Below are 15632 nucleotides of genomic sequence, written 5' to 3'. Positions count from 1 at the left end.
AAAACATGTGGGCATTCCCTAGGCAATGTCCTTGCAGACAGCCAATTCTCTCACACCAGAAGTGACTTGCAGTTTCTCAAGTCACTTCTGACACCCCCCCCCCCAAAAAAAAGAACTGCCTTCAAAAACCCTTACTTCTCACATAATCCCATTGTAGTTGAAAGGGTGTGTGCCCTGCTTTTTTAAAAAATTGGGCCTGTCAGAGGCTGCTTGTAAATGGGAACTAATGCAAAAAAGTGTATTTTAGTGGAATGAATTTAAAGACTAGTTATAATCCACATGCTGGGTTGTCCAACCGTACAACCTAAATTCTAGAGGAAGGTTAAACCCAGCTGTGCATATAGGACTTATATGCAACCTTTTAATTTTACATTACCACCTTAAAAATAAAAGTTAATATAAATACTTTTGTAGTAGTAGGCAAAAAAATAGAAAGGATGTATGTTTGTACTTGATGGGAGTAGAGTTAGGGTTAGCAAACCATTTTAATTTTAGTACTGTACATTGTGAAGACAATTGCTTCAAATAATAATGCAAGACTTTTCTTTATTTGCCACATTGTTTGCCATGACAAAGAGTCAATGAAAAATCATCTTTTTAATTATTGGACTTTCTTAGAATAGATTCTAGTGTCTTCTGGCAGAATGGTAGTGATTTCTTCTGCTTCTCTAATGCCTGAGGCTGTTGTGTATATAGTGGATAAGTAAAACTATGGATATGGGATCTGCAGATACAGGGCCTTTCTATAGACTTTTTGTGAGGTATTTGGTAAGAGGGATGGACTGTAAAGAGGTGTGAACACAGAGAAGTGTTAATAATGGGATTTTATCATGTTTTGTGTTCAGCGAGTGGAAGGAAACTATGCAAAATGAAGTGTTCTTGTGTCGCTATAGCAGGTGTGTCTTTTGTTAGACTTCTGTGAAGTCAGGTTATGGTTGTTATCTCTTCCTGTGGAGGGGTATATCTACACTGACCCTTAATCCCAGGGCCAATTCAGAATGTCCAATTCTGGATTGGAAACAGGATGGTTTTGATAGTTCTCTCCCTAACTGCAGTGGTGGGAAGAAGTTTGAGACTGCTGGACGGCCCCTCTTATTGTATCCTTCCCATTCTTTTTGTGGCAGTGGCCAGTGGGCATTACATGGCTAGTGTCCATCACTTGATGCTTGGAATGATGTCATCCGAGAGGCTAGAACAACACAAGGGAGAGGGGGAGAGGAAGAATTGCCCCTTTCTTTCCTCCCTAGCTAGTTACGAGTAATGTCTCACTCAATGACCAATGCAGCTATGTGAACAGTAGAGCTGCCCAAACCAGGGGTTTATGAGATGGTCATTTAAACGGGAAACAGTTGTGGCCTGCTCTGTCTCACAACTGACTCAACATGGGCCAAAGTCACAGATTTAGAAAATTTGGAGCAACCCATGGGAGAATTCAGAGCAACTTGGATAACGCAGTTCACGGACACATTAATCTGAATCACTTCGGTGCATCCTGCAGCTGCCACACAACTATGAGGGCTATCCAGAAAATAGATTACGTTTTGGAATTAAAAATGAACAAAGTATAGGAGAAAACATTTACCATATGCAGTTGAAAGCCAGACCCAAATACTTCTGTTTTGCAAATGCTTGCAAGGAAGGTTATGGCGACCATTTTTTGAGACAGGAAAGGTGTGCTTCTTGCAAAACCTTAGAAGAGCGATCCAGGACGAACGTGGGGGAAAGTTGAGCACATGCGCAGCTGTGGGAAGGGATGCCCGCCTGGTTGAGGATGCAAGCCAAGTGGCAAAGTTTGGTGGGGAAGGACTTTCCAAACTCTTTTATTGCTATGAGAAGTGCCTACATTTCAATGGGGACTATGTTGAGAAGTGGTATTTGGGTCTGGCTTTCAACTGCATATGGTAAATGTTTTCTCCTATACTTTGTTAATTTTTAATTCCAAAACAAGATCTACTTTCTGGATAGCCCTCGTATTTCCCACCCCCTTTCAGGATAATGGGTCAGTGTGGATGTGTGTGATGCACCATTATTCAGTCTGTTTTGAAGAAAAGGAAGAGAAATGCAGGTTTCTTTCTTTTTTTCTTTCTACTTTTTGTATTTATCTTTTTTGTCAGTGTCTATTGTTTTTGCTGATACTTGACAGGTAAATAAAAGGGCAGAAGAAATGTATTTGTGGGAGGCAGATTCTACTTGGTAGCAGTGTGGGTGAGGCTGGTAAGGAATAGTAAAGAAAGGCTGGGGGATTTATCTGAGTTTTGTCTAAAATAAACAATAGATTTTAAAATATATGATTGCTTTTGGAACAACATAGTTTCTGTGTAAATCCAGGGAAAATTCTGGAGGGCTTTCCCTCCCTTATAACTTTGTTTCTTAACATGTTCCAGTCTCAGCATTGGGCCATGGTAACTAGTGTTGTCAAACTACATTAATTCTACAGTGTAGATGTACTGAGACTTAGCAGAAAAAAGATGATCTGAAATGTAAGATAGTGAACAACCTCCCCCCCACACACATTTTTTTCTAATTTTTAAAAGCCTCTGCAACTAGGCAGAAGGTATTGCTATCCCTGTCAGTTTCATCAAGAATATTTCACTGCCTCTTAGGCAATGAGAAAAATAATATAGTTTTCCATTCTCATTGCCAGGAATTAGAAAAGTTTTTTGTGTGTCAGGATTGATTTGAGAAACTGCAAGTTGTTTCTGGTGTGAGAGAATTGGCCATCTGCAAGGATGTTCCCCAGGGGATGCCCAGATTTTTTTTATCTTTTAACATTCTGGTGGGAGGCTTCTCTCATATCCCTGCATGGAGCTGGAGCTGACAGAGGGAGCTCATCCATGCTCTCCCCGAGTTGGATTCAAACCGGCAACTTTCAGAACAGCAACCCAACTTTCTTTCTTTTTTTTGAAATTATTTTATTAATTGACACAAACAATCCAATATACAATAAGAAAATATGCATTCAAAAACAATGAAATGTGTCCAGATCCATATTCAAATGGCAACCTGTACTGAATAAATAGGTATAACATACTCTACCATCCCTCAACTCCAAAACATTTTCAAAGCAAAACCACCAGCCACTTCTCTCCCCTCCACATCATATGCAGAAATCCTTTAAAAAAGAAAAAGAAAAAAAAGAAACTCCTTGTAAGGCAGGGAATACATCCCCATGATCAAGAGAACCTCAAAATATGTCCAAACACATCATGTTTACATATCACATTGATAGAAAAAAATAACCCTATAAGAATGAGAATAGGCAACAAAACATTCTCTTGTAGTTTGAGCCCCCGGACTGTTCCACACACACCAGTACAGATAACTATAACTATAAAAACTGAATTTGCATACATTGAAAGATGTTCAAAATCATAGTCAAATGCTTCCCCAACTTTCAAGTCAGCAGTTTGCCAGCACAAGGGTTTAACTCATTGTGCCACTGGGGGCTTCAAAAGTGGGGATTCATATCACTGGTCTTGTTACATTCCACTGGCTAAAAATCTTATAATTCTCAGTTTTATTTATTTGATAACTTAGTTATCCCGATTATTACGTAGCACAAAGATTATTTTTATTAGACCTAAGTATTTCATACTAGCTTTGCCTTTCCAGACTTCTGAGCCAATGTGTGTGAGAAATTGAGAGAAATGAAATACAGCAAATAAATTAAATGTTCTAAGATTTTTTTCACCCCTTGAATGTCAAATTTATCAAGTCGTCAATCAAGTTGCATATCCAACAGCAGAATTTATTCAGTTATCAAAACACAAAGACAGAATGTCTGCTATTAGGCTAGAAATCAGAGGTTTTGTAAGATAATGAGACACTTAAAAATACAGTTTAGATATGTATTTGTGGAGAGGCATATTTAATTACTTGTAGCAGATGGGAGACGAAATATTGCAAAGACCTTTTTTTGCTGCGGAGGAAATGGGACAACATATTCACTAGTGCATAGTTTTAAACTACTGGCCTTACACTTTTATTTCAACAACAAAAAACCAACATTATGTAAAAATCTACTTAGAAAAGGAGCTGTGCAGTTTAACAGATGGAACAATATTTCTTTAAATTTCCTTTTATAAATTAAGCAAGTGGCTAGCTGTTGATAACCTCCACAAATAATGTCATTATTAAATCATTAGGAAAACCTGGGGAATAGTTTGTATGTAACGTCTTATTTAATTTTGTTCTCTTTGTGTACAGGAGTTCTAGGTGATCAAATATAAAATTATTTTACAAGCCGTCAAACCTTGCAGTGGGTTTTCCAAAGGGACAGATTTCAGAATTCATTAAAGCATGTTCCATTTTTTCCTGTTAAACTAAAATGTTAGTGCCTGATGTAAGAGTATAATCACTGTTAAAATGTTTGGAAATCTGTAGTACTATTAAAGGACTTGTACTCTTATTGTCTCATCATTACTGTTCAAAAGAAACCCAATATAAGCTCTCTGATTAGCTTTACAGAGGAAAACTTTCATCTCTTGTTCCCAATGGAGGAAGAAAAAGGACAGAAAAGTGTTCCTGAAGATTTATTGAAAACTAGAGCAATTCCTTCAAGAAGAGAATCGTATGCTCCCTACATGCTTCCATAATTAACAACTTGGCCATCACATTCTGATCCAATTATTTTTTCTGGAGCATGTTCATGGGCAGCCGCATATGAGGTAGTGCAGGTATGATGTAATATAGGTGCATGGCCTTTAAAATGTTGAATAACATTTTCCATCAGTAAGGGATGATGGGATCTACAACATAAGAGCATCTGAAAGATCACAAGTTCCCTTTTGAATTAAGACATGCCAAATCTTGAATTAAGACACGTGGTTGGTGTATTCGGCTCAGCTGGACAAAATAACTTCTGGTCACAGGCAATCCCTGGACATCCAGGGTCAAGTCTGGATCTTCTTCTATCACTGCAGTAATGTGATCTTGTAACCCGGGGTTTTGGGGGGTGACCATAACAACAAAATGATGAAAAGTGCGGGGGGGGGGAGGAGAGAGAGAGGGGGGGGAGAGAGAAAGTAACATCAAAAAATTGAACTAATGAGGCTATTCTTGTTGCTTCCTAAGTGGAGTATTCTAAAGATTAACAGAGCAATGCTGTAAATGTTGATTCAGAAGTATGGCACTGAATACAGTTGGTCTTTAGTACCTGCTGGGTTTTGGGTCCAGGGCCCTCCATGGACAGCAAAACTGATAGATGTACAAGTCCCATTACATATCATCACAGGGTAAATTCATGTCTCTTATATAAAATGGCATGGTAAATTCATGCCCTTTATATATAATGTCAAAATCAAGATTTACCTTTTGGAATTATTTTTAACACTTTCAAGATATGATTGTTTGAATTCGTGAAATTAATTTTTGGACTACAATTTTCAAAATCAGTCAGCTGGGTGATTCACGGATCAAGGGTGGCTTTTCTAATCTTTGGGCGAAGGGAGTGCAATCACAAACATGTTTTGCTTTTGTAAAGGAGTAGGTATTGGCTTGGGAAAAGCCTTAAGTTCTCAGAGAGACTGGGTGGAATTATAGTAAAAGAAAGGTGCATCTACTTTCAGGCAGGTCCTCTTTGCGAGGTGATAAGTCCTCTGGTAGATCACCAGATCAAGCTGAGCTCTTGGGCAAAGAATTGCTAGTGCAACCAAAAACACTCAGTTTCTACCAACTATCATTGTACTCTCCAGCACCACCTTCTTCTTTCCCAAGTAGTAGACAGAGTTATGTAATTCAGTGGTCAACCGCTTTCCCCTCCCCTGGGAAAGAATGCATTCTGCAGTGTTCCTTGATTTAACACATAATTTAATGAAGTTGTATTCTAAAGTGAGAAAGATTTTGGTTGAAGCATCCTTCTCCAGGCAATGGCTTAAGAAGCTACACAGTTTCAACAAAAAAGCAATATTCTCAAGACACCTTGGATTTGACAACTAGATAGGAAACATTACAAAAATCATGGATCTCCCCTAACTAAATGATCACTCGCCACTTTCAGAGATGTAGACCTTCTTTTCTCCATTTTTTTCACCACAATGGGAAAATCTGGAGTCTTATCTTTTAGAGATCAGACTCCACCTGCCTTCCTCACAATGAGGACAAGTAGAATCAGAGGTCTGTTGACCTTGCTTTGGCAATAATGAAAGCTAAATGAGTTTTCAGATGTCTCCAAGTAGGACCTAAAACAGTGGTTCTCAACCTGGTGTCCTCAGATGTTTTTGGCCTACAACTTCCAGAAATTCCATCCAGTTTACCAGCTGTTAGGATTTGTGGGAGTTGAAGGCCAAAAACATCTGGGGACCCCAGTTTAAGAACCACTGACCTAAAAGTATTCAAGGGAAGTAGGATTTGGTGTAGTTAATTCTGTCCCACTGTGATCAGTAGTTGTGGTGCAGGAAGAGGGAAGAAGAAGCTGAAAAGGAATTATGCAAAAAGCCTCTGCTTCCCTTTTTGCTGTGACCAACAAGATTTGGATATCATGGCTGCTCCAAGAGAAAAAAGAACCCTTCCCTCTTACTCCATAACAATAGGATTCCTCTGCTCAAGAGCTATGCCCCAGATGCCTAAGTAAATTACTTTTTCTTCCTTTCCTGAATCACATGTGCTAGGGATGAAAATTAAAGTTGATTACAAACCTCTAGGGTTTGTGGCCTACTTAACATTTATTCTAGCTGCCTTTGGCAAGGTTGCTATAGATAGTTTTATAGTTCATACTTGCCCTTCACTTTTCCAACTTCCTGGCAACCTGGCAAAACCCTCTTTTCCCTTGGTGGGTATCATCTTGGAAATAGCTAACAATATTCACAGAGCCCTGTGGCAGAATCAGCATAAAGGTCAATTCAAATATTGTTGAAACTACCTCAGAGCTATATAGGTAGTCAAATGATTGTGAGGAGAGGATAAAGGTTAATGCATACATTCTTGCTTCTCTTTCTCTGGTGTAAAAGACTGAATTTGGAAGGTGAAAATGCTGGTATAATGCACAGAGAGTAAGAAGTCAACTTTTTATATATTGTGTTTGTTAGGGCCAACATTTTGCCCTTCTCTGTCATATACAGATTACTGTGAATTTCTTTCACTAAATTACAGTGCCATGCAGAAGTACTTACCATGACCCCCTTTGACCTTGTAGATTTAGAAGAAGAAATAACCAACAATAATGACAGAACATACAGTCTGATGAAACATGTGAAACAGGCATGAATAGAAACTGAGGTAGACTGGAAATAGACTTGTTTCCATCTCTACTATTTATCTATTTTTTAATTAAAAGAAAACTATGAAAAATAATATGTTCAGAGTGGACAAAGGCATTTTATGCATACTATGTGCATTCAATTACATTTCTGTATTTGCTACTTCATTATTTTGTGGTTATGTCTCTGATAACCACAACAGCATGTATTGATTCTCATTGTTTTATGATTGGACTGGTGAACTGTAATCAAAGCTTCCTATCAAGAAACAGAGAACTCTTGGCATTACAGAATGAAAGCCTAGCATGAAGGGAAAGATAAGGGAAGGGACCTTATTTTTTCTTTCCTTTTCACACTTCAGCAATCAAAACACTGAGTATTTTGATGAGAGTAGAATGTTTTCAGAGGATTTGATAGTTATTCATGTGTAAAGGCAGAAGAAAAATGCCCCCCAAATCAGCATTTAAGCATGTTTGTGCTGTTGACGAGACATAGAAATTCTGTTTGGGGAGTAATAAAAGGTCATGATTGGTATGGAGAGAGGGAAAGGAGAAATGCCATAGATATGTCATTTTTCACTGTGCTTTTAATTATTTTGTCTGCTCATTACAAGATAAGAATTTCATGGACTAAGAAGCATGTATTTTGTGATTATTCATCCTTACCCAGAACTAAGTGAAAAAGAGCTATGCATCCTAGACAGAAAGAAAATGTGGTGAATGCCGAAGATGCTTCTGAGGCATGGTGCATTCATCTGGAGCGGAACTTTGAATCCAGATCATCATTTGTGGGCAGCTTGAGTGTGCTACTATATTCATTTATCTTAACAGTAATATTCCAAGATCTTGCCTGAAGGAACCGAAGTTGTGAACCTGATATCCATGAAAAAGTGAGCCTCTAGCCTTTACAAGACATTGGTCTTTTTTTGAAGCTCAGGGAACACTAGGGCAAGTGATATGACTAACATCAGATCAGTTAGCAAATCTGTGGCCCCATTTCTTCAACAGAAATAAAGAGGTACTGGAATATATCTGATCCTATATTGAGTTGTTCATGAATAATTCATGAATTGAAGTACCAAGGCAATTGCTTCCTGAAAATGAGGACAGTAGGTCATTTGGACACAGCATTTGGCCCAAGTGAATATGTAAGAAAATAATGCTGCTACTTAATATCATAATGAAGGTTGTCAGTCAGATGGCATAGGTTGTGTGTTTTACCCCTTTGCAGCAGCATAAAATTCCCCCTCATAGGTTCATTTATTCCGGAGGTGTGCTCATTCTCAACATTTAAAGAGTGGATCAGATTTTCGGTCCAAACTCTACCCACAACTTTGCTACCACCTGAGCTTTTGAGCCAATCTACTTGCCTCCCCAAGCTACCTGAGTTAATAGGTAGGTTGAGGGGCTGCAGCTGGGAAGTGATGGGACAGGGCTGCATTTTTGTCATTGTGTCACATGTTATCTATATATATACATAAATGTTCTGACCATTTCTAACTTAAAGTAAACAGTGAAACTAAACACCCAAAACCCACGAAACTTGGCCACAAAAGACATGGTCATTCCCCGCTGTGTTTAGACATCAAAAAAACAAGAAAAATAAAGTCCTAATTAGAGGGAGATTAATAATTGTTTTTTACCCATTGCTGCCAGTTAGAAGGCTAAGCTCCGCCCACTTTGTCTCCTAGCAACCCACTCAGCTATTTAATGGCGCCCAGGGCCACTTCAACCAGGCCTCTTCCACACTGCCTATAAAATACAGATGATCTAATTTGAACTGGATTATATGGCAGTGTAGATTCAAGGCCCTTCCACACAGCTATATAACCCATTTATAATCTGCTTTGAACTGGATTATCTTGAGTCCACGCTGCCATATAATCCACTTCAGTGTGCATTTTATACAGCTGTGTAGAAGGAGCCTCATATAATCCAGTTCTAATCAGATAATGTAAGATTATAAATATATAGTAGAGTCTCACTTATCCAACATAAACACCCCAGCAGAGCATTGGATAAGTGAATATGTATGATAATAATAAGGGATTAAGTAAAAGTCTATTAAACGTCAAATTACATCATTATTTTATAAATTAGGCACCAAAACATCATGTTATACAACAAATTTGACAGAAAAAGTAGTTCAATGCTCAGTAATACTATGTAGTAATTACTGTATTTATGAATTTAGCACCAAAACATCACAATGTATTGAAAACATTGACTACAAAAACACTAACAAATATATTGGGAAAACAGTCAAGATATAGCAGTTATTTAACATATGTCCAAACCTGCTAAGCTTGCTTGTTACTTTTCTTGGCCACAAATCTCTTAAATAAATATTCTCTTTTTTTGCAAATTTATTGTACTGTTTTATTTTTGTTATAGTATAATTACACACAGTTGTATGGCTCAAAGTCTTCTCTACATAAGTTCAGTATGTGAGTGTTAACATGATCATTCCATTCATTTTGTCTTCCTATGCTTACAAATCTCAACTGCTCTATCATAAAGATGGGTTGTCTGGATGTTGGGCATAATGGGGTGAGAAATGCTAAAAGTTATAGTCTAAAATCTGGACAGCCATGTGTTTCCACATCCTAGTGTGGAGAAAAATACTAGTTGTTAGAACAACAATTGTTCATTAAAAAAAGTCTATGTATACATTAGATGGCTTCCAGCCAAATGTAGGGTAGAGGGGAAGGGAGGAGAGAGATATGTTTCTCACTATTTCCTATATCTTCTTATATAACATCATAAATTCTCCAGATTAGAGGGCTACAGAGTAGGGTGAAAAGGACAGAGAGTCCTATCATGCTAAGGGATGTCTGCTAGAATATCAATGTAATTTTTTCATTTTCTTCATAATCCATAAAATATCCCATTCTAATAAGACAATATCACCATCTGTACTCACAGTTGCATCCTTGCTTCTGCCAAAAAATGCAGTTTAATCAGTCTTCGTTTCAGTCAGTAAAATTACTTTATAATATTTATCATCTAAATACAGACATTCTGTATAAATGGTTGGGATATATTTTAATCTCTGCAGGAATCTAAGGCTCTAATATGGAAAAAACTTAAAAGGTTCTAACAATGGTGTAGGCTGACTTCAGTGAGTTTATATCTCCTTGATGGGATTGGGCAATTAATCTGTATGGATAAATAGGCATCAGCAGTTGTGCTGGCATATAATGGATAAGAGATTCCTGCACAAACTGACACTTTAACTCAGCAGGTAGTGGGACTGTGTGTGTGTTTTCTTTCTGTTCCTAGTTGCAATATCTGCAACAATTTGTACTAATTTTTGAACAAGAGACTAAACTCAAAACAGAAGTCTTCCTTCTTTACCTATAGGCAGCTTTGATTGTTTCCTTTCTACACCAAGATTTTTGTTATTGATCGATCTTTCCCTAAAAACACCCATCAGAAATTTCATATATGTAGATGTGATAAAGCCAAAGGTTAAACCTTCTTCAGCTGCTCCAAGATGTCAAGTCTAACTGATACTATATATTGTCTGGAAGACAAACATGTTTTTCCTGTTGAAAATAAAGCTGTGGAAGCCTTTGCGGTTGTCTAACAATCAAAGATTCCCCCTGGTTGTGATCTTTCGCTGGAGGCAATTTTGGTCAGCTAGCTTCTGAAATGTTTACTATCAGCAGTTGAGGAACTGGGCACTGTTTTGTTGGATTGAGCTGACAGTGAAATCCCACCAGCTCTATGGTTGTTGTTTCACCTTTGCTTTTTTCCATGCTTTTGTACAGAGTTTCTTGCTCAATTATTTTCTTTCATATATTGGTCTCTTTCTGGTTAGTGTTTTGAAAATGTGTGCAGAACTAGTTCATAATTAGGACACCATAATTTTCTAAAGCTGGAAATATTTGAAACATGAATGTACTGTCATACTATGACTGGCATAGTCATTTGATATTGTATGCCTTTTAGGCATTTTCAACATATGGCAACCCTAAAACTACTCTATCGTTGAGGGGTTTTTGTGTCAGGAACAACTTGAGAAACTGCAGGTGGCTTCTGGTGTGAGAGAATTGGCCGTCTTTAAGGACGTTGCCCAGGGGACGCCCGGATGTTTGATGTTGTATCATCCTGTGGGAGGGTTCTCTCATGTGCCCATATGGGGACCTCCCCAGATTCAAACCACCGACCTTTCCGTCAGCAGTCCCGCCGGCGCAAGAGTTTAACTCATCCTATCATTTGATCATTGGATTTTCTTGTTAACATTTGTTCAGAGAGGGTTTGCCTTCTTCGAAGTCTGAGAGAATATGACTTGCTGATGTTCATCAAGTTTTCTGGAGTGATGGAGAGCTAGCACATGTAATAGTTTAAGTGTTGGACTAACGGTCTGGAAGCTCAGGGTGCAAATCCGCATTTGTCCATGAAAATGCACTGCATGGTCTTGGGCAAGTTACACATTTTCAACCTCACAGGAAGGCAAAGGCAAATTTCTGTGAATCAATCTTACCTACAAAAGCCCATGGTAGCATAACCATAATTAGGAACAATTTGAAAATACACAACAACAACAAAAACTCCCAGAGTTCTCCTCCATAATTCGCACCACTATATCACAGCTCTCTAAGAGGACAGTAATACTATAAGCGAATTCTCCTTGAACTGGCTTGGTAATACACACACCCAACACACATGGTTTGCATTTTCTCCTTTATTTGTTCTGTGCATTTGCATACTGTAAGGATTCCCCAAGCTTTCCTATACTTTTCTTTGTTCAGTGAATGGTTCATTTAGCTACATAATCTATCCCCAAAATCACAGTCTGAGAGTCCCATGTCAGGGGTTCACTGAACACATTCTGGGATTTATTCCAAATTCTAAAGAAGCAATTAAAAGTGCTGAAGTTATTTTGGGAATATTCACACTTTTGATAGATTGAATCCACCCCAACATGGAAACTTCTGGCTGCTTGTGGCCAAACTAGAGGAGTTTGCAAACTTATTGATAAACTCTGTGAAAATAACTTTGAGACTTTAAGTATGCAAGAAAGCAAAATGGACAAGTTCTCTTGCATAAGCAGCACATGAAAAACCTTGCTTTGAATCCTATGGTACAATAAATGAGAACTGTTTTTTTTGCCTTTAACAACTTACATTGCAGGCACCACATTATCTTTTTCATGCTGGATTAGCTACACATTGAACTTGTCAAATCTAGATGACCAGTAATTTGTTCTGTTTTTTGTTGAGAACATTCCAAATTCTGCAAATCTGTTTATTAATGATATTGATAGATCTTGTAACTTAAAAAAATTAAATGTGGGAGAAAGCAGAAGTGAAGCTTTGGTTGTTGTTATATTATGCTAGTTCTAACAATATCTTGAGAAGAGGGAAAATGTGAAGATTCTGGTGTTAACTGTGGTTTTGCCAAAAATCTTGCTATCTATAATATTATCTAATAGTGCTTTGTCAAAATTTTGTAAATCAATACCACCTTATCTAACCAGAAAGGTAATTATGGATTAAAGGAACCAAAAACAGAACTATGGAATTTCTGGGCTGAATGTCATATATTCAGTTTAGCAGAGAACTAAATTAATAATAATACTGCTGCCTTTATTGAGTTATTGATGTAATTGCATCTGTTTAATTATACACATTGAATAGCAGAAAAGCATATAAACAAAACCAGCTTGCTATGAAAAAACAAGATCAGATCTTCAAGTGTAAAGATATATAATTTAAAACCAAAGTCAGGATCATATAATATTTTGACTTGAGTATGTGGATATGAATACTATACAATCAATTAATCTAAAATGATATGATGGACCAACAAAAAACAAATATGGAGCAAATTAAGGATGAACTCTCACTAGAAGCCAGAATGACTAAACTGGGTCTATTGCGCTTTAGACATACAGTAGAGTCTCACTTATCCAACATAAACGGGCTGGCAGAACGTTGGATAAGCGAATATGTTGGATAATAAGGAGGCATTAAGGAAAAGCCTATTAAACATCAAATTAGTTTATGATTTTACAAATTAAGCACCAAAAATCATGTTATACAACAAACTTGACAGAAAAAGTAGTTCAATATGCAGTAATGCTATGTAGTAATTACTGTATTTACGAATTTGCACCAAAATATCACGGTATATTGAAAACATTGACTACAAAAATGCGTTGGATAATCCATAACGTTGGATAAGTGAGACTCTACTGTATCTTGAAACAACCTGACACTTCAGAAGAGACAATAATGAACTAATGTTGAAGGCAGTAGGAAAAGAGGGATACAGGTGGATTGACTCAAACAAGAAAGTTATATCCTTAAATTAGGAAGACTTGATCACAATTGTTAATAATAGGACGTCTTGAAGCTTTCTTATTCAAAGGGTCATAAATCAGAGCTGACTTGATGGCAGTTAACAGCAACACTCATGGCTGCTATTAGCCCTGGAAAGAAAGGCTTGCTCACATAGGGGGGAAGTGGGATTAAAACTGTTCATTTTGAACCAGTATTTGAATGTTCATTGTGCAGGGTTTTACCCTATGATTTGGAACCTCTTGATGATTTGTGTCTGTGCCTAAGTAGCCTCTTTCACAGACATGCTGTGTATTGAAGTGCTAGTTCAGGGCTAGTAGAGATGGATATCCTGTCTTACCATGTCTACATTTTATGCAGAGGTTAGATGGGAATTGTAGTGTTTCCTTGTGCCACAGTATAATGAACATCACTTGATTGTTACCTCCCAATCCTCCAGAGAGGTCCAGGCTTAGATCAAAATACTTACAGGCAAAAGTCATCGGTCTACTCAGTCAGTATAGTTTAGTCATACACGTATGCCTTAAGATGAGATATTGCATAGTTCAATTGTCAACAGCCACCCTGGAGAATGAGCACAAGCCCTTTGCACCAGTCAACAGTGAGGTTGGTTTCCCAACAGCCATTCCATTAAAAGTTGATGTGTCTTTCTCCCTTGAATGAGAAGGCTGACATAGCTACTTGTCCTTTTTGATGAGGTGGCTTCTAAAGTCCATCTTACATTCTTGCTCTCAGATTGTTTCAATGATAAAATAGGATACTGCTTACGAATTGAATTTTCAGCTACTTGAAGGGGGAGAGTGAGAAGCAGATGTGGTAAATAAATTACTCAGACATGGCATCATTATAAAATACCAGAAACAGAAAGTATGTTTCCAAAACTCTAATTATATTGATTGTATATTAATAAAATAATGGCTCAAAGCATAGAAATTAGAGTAAAAAATAAATCCCCCATCACCTTGAAGTTCTAGGTTCCAAAAACTTTACATATATGGCTGTGCATTGTGAAAATGACATGGAATAGTTAGAGGTACTTTCTTTTTTACAGCTGTTATGTCAAGAAGTCAAGAAGGGCCTGGAGAGATGGGGAAGGCAGTCATCATACCTAAGGATGATCAGGAAAAAATGAAGGAATTATTCAAAATAAACCAGTTTAACCTTATGGCCAGTGATATGATTGCATTGAACAGAAGTTTGCCTGATGTAAGATTAGAGGGGTGAGTATGCATATTTATTTTGTTTCTGCAATTTGTCACGTTGATATTTCTAATATTTTCATATAGTATTTGAATTAATATCAAAACAGTGAATATCTTCCGCTATTTTGCATACCTGCATGTATTGTCATAGGTAATTGTGTTTTATAATAGCAAAAGGATATGCAATTTAGTGGTACATTTAACACTGGCTCATTTACTTTTGTGGGAGCTTAGCATGAGCTACTGTATTTGAAAGGATTTGAAAACTTGAATGTTCCAATGTGCCTTTGAATAATTACGGTTTAGCTCCTGATCAGGTCTGCCCAGCCCTAATTTATTGTTTTGATTTTTCCAGCACTTTATTCCCAGCCCTGACCCTATAGTCTGCATTTGACATAACCCCTGCCCTCTCGAATCTGAACATGCCCACCTTTTCTGGCTACTGGTTGTTGAAGTCGCTTGATGTATTTTTATGATGCTTTTACTTATCTGGTTTTAATTGTTTTAAATATGTTGTTTATTTGTTACATGTTTTTAATTGTGTTTACTTTGTAATTCTGTTTATGTTGGGCTTCAGCCTCATGTAAGCTGCCCCGAGTCACTTCGGGGAGATGGTGGTGGGATATAAGAATAAAGTTATTATTATTATAAATATGACACAGCAAACAAGATAGATATGCTGGATTTCGTTTCACAAAATCACAATTTGAACACTTCCCAAGTGTCTAGGACTGTGTGATGTATTTTCGGATGATGCGTGCAGATCCCAGTAGGGTGGCCTTTTGCAGTTGGCAGATTGTAATTTTGTCAATGTCTATTGTTTCCAAATGTCGGCTGAGATCTTTTGGCACAGCACCCAGTGTGCCCATCACCACCGGGACCACCTGTACTGGTTTCTGCCAGAGTCTTTGAAGTTCAATCTTGAGG

General features: G+C 37.6%; 1 protein-coding gene across 6 annotated transcripts in view; it reads left to right on the top strand.

Moving 5' to 3' along the window:
- The window catches only part of galnt13 (polypeptide N-acetylgalactosaminyltransferase 13), a 270709-nt gene that overhangs the window by 102240 nt on the left and 152837 nt on the right, over nucleotides 1–15632 (top strand). For all 6 annotated transcript variants that reach the window (XR_010001363.1, XM_003225380.4, XM_062965663.1 and 3 more), the window contains exon 3: nucleotides 14555–14723. Coding sequence is in view for 5 of the 6 variants with exons in the window: in XM_003225380.4 (XP_003225428.2) it covers nucleotides 14555–14723 (169 nt within the window). In the remaining variant the exon portion in view is untranslated. The remainder of the gene's footprint in view (nucleotides 1–14554; nucleotides 14724–15632) is intronic.

This window comes from Anolis carolinensis, chromosome 1 (genome assembly GCF_035594765.1).
Source record: "Anolis carolinensis isolate JA03-04 chromosome 1, rAnoCar3.1.pri, whole genome shotgun sequence".
Taxonomy (NCBI): domain Eukaryota; kingdom Metazoa; phylum Chordata; class Lepidosauria; order Squamata; family Dactyloidae; genus Anolis; species Anolis carolinensis.
This window is presented reverse-complemented; position numbering and strand designations above follow the sequence as displayed.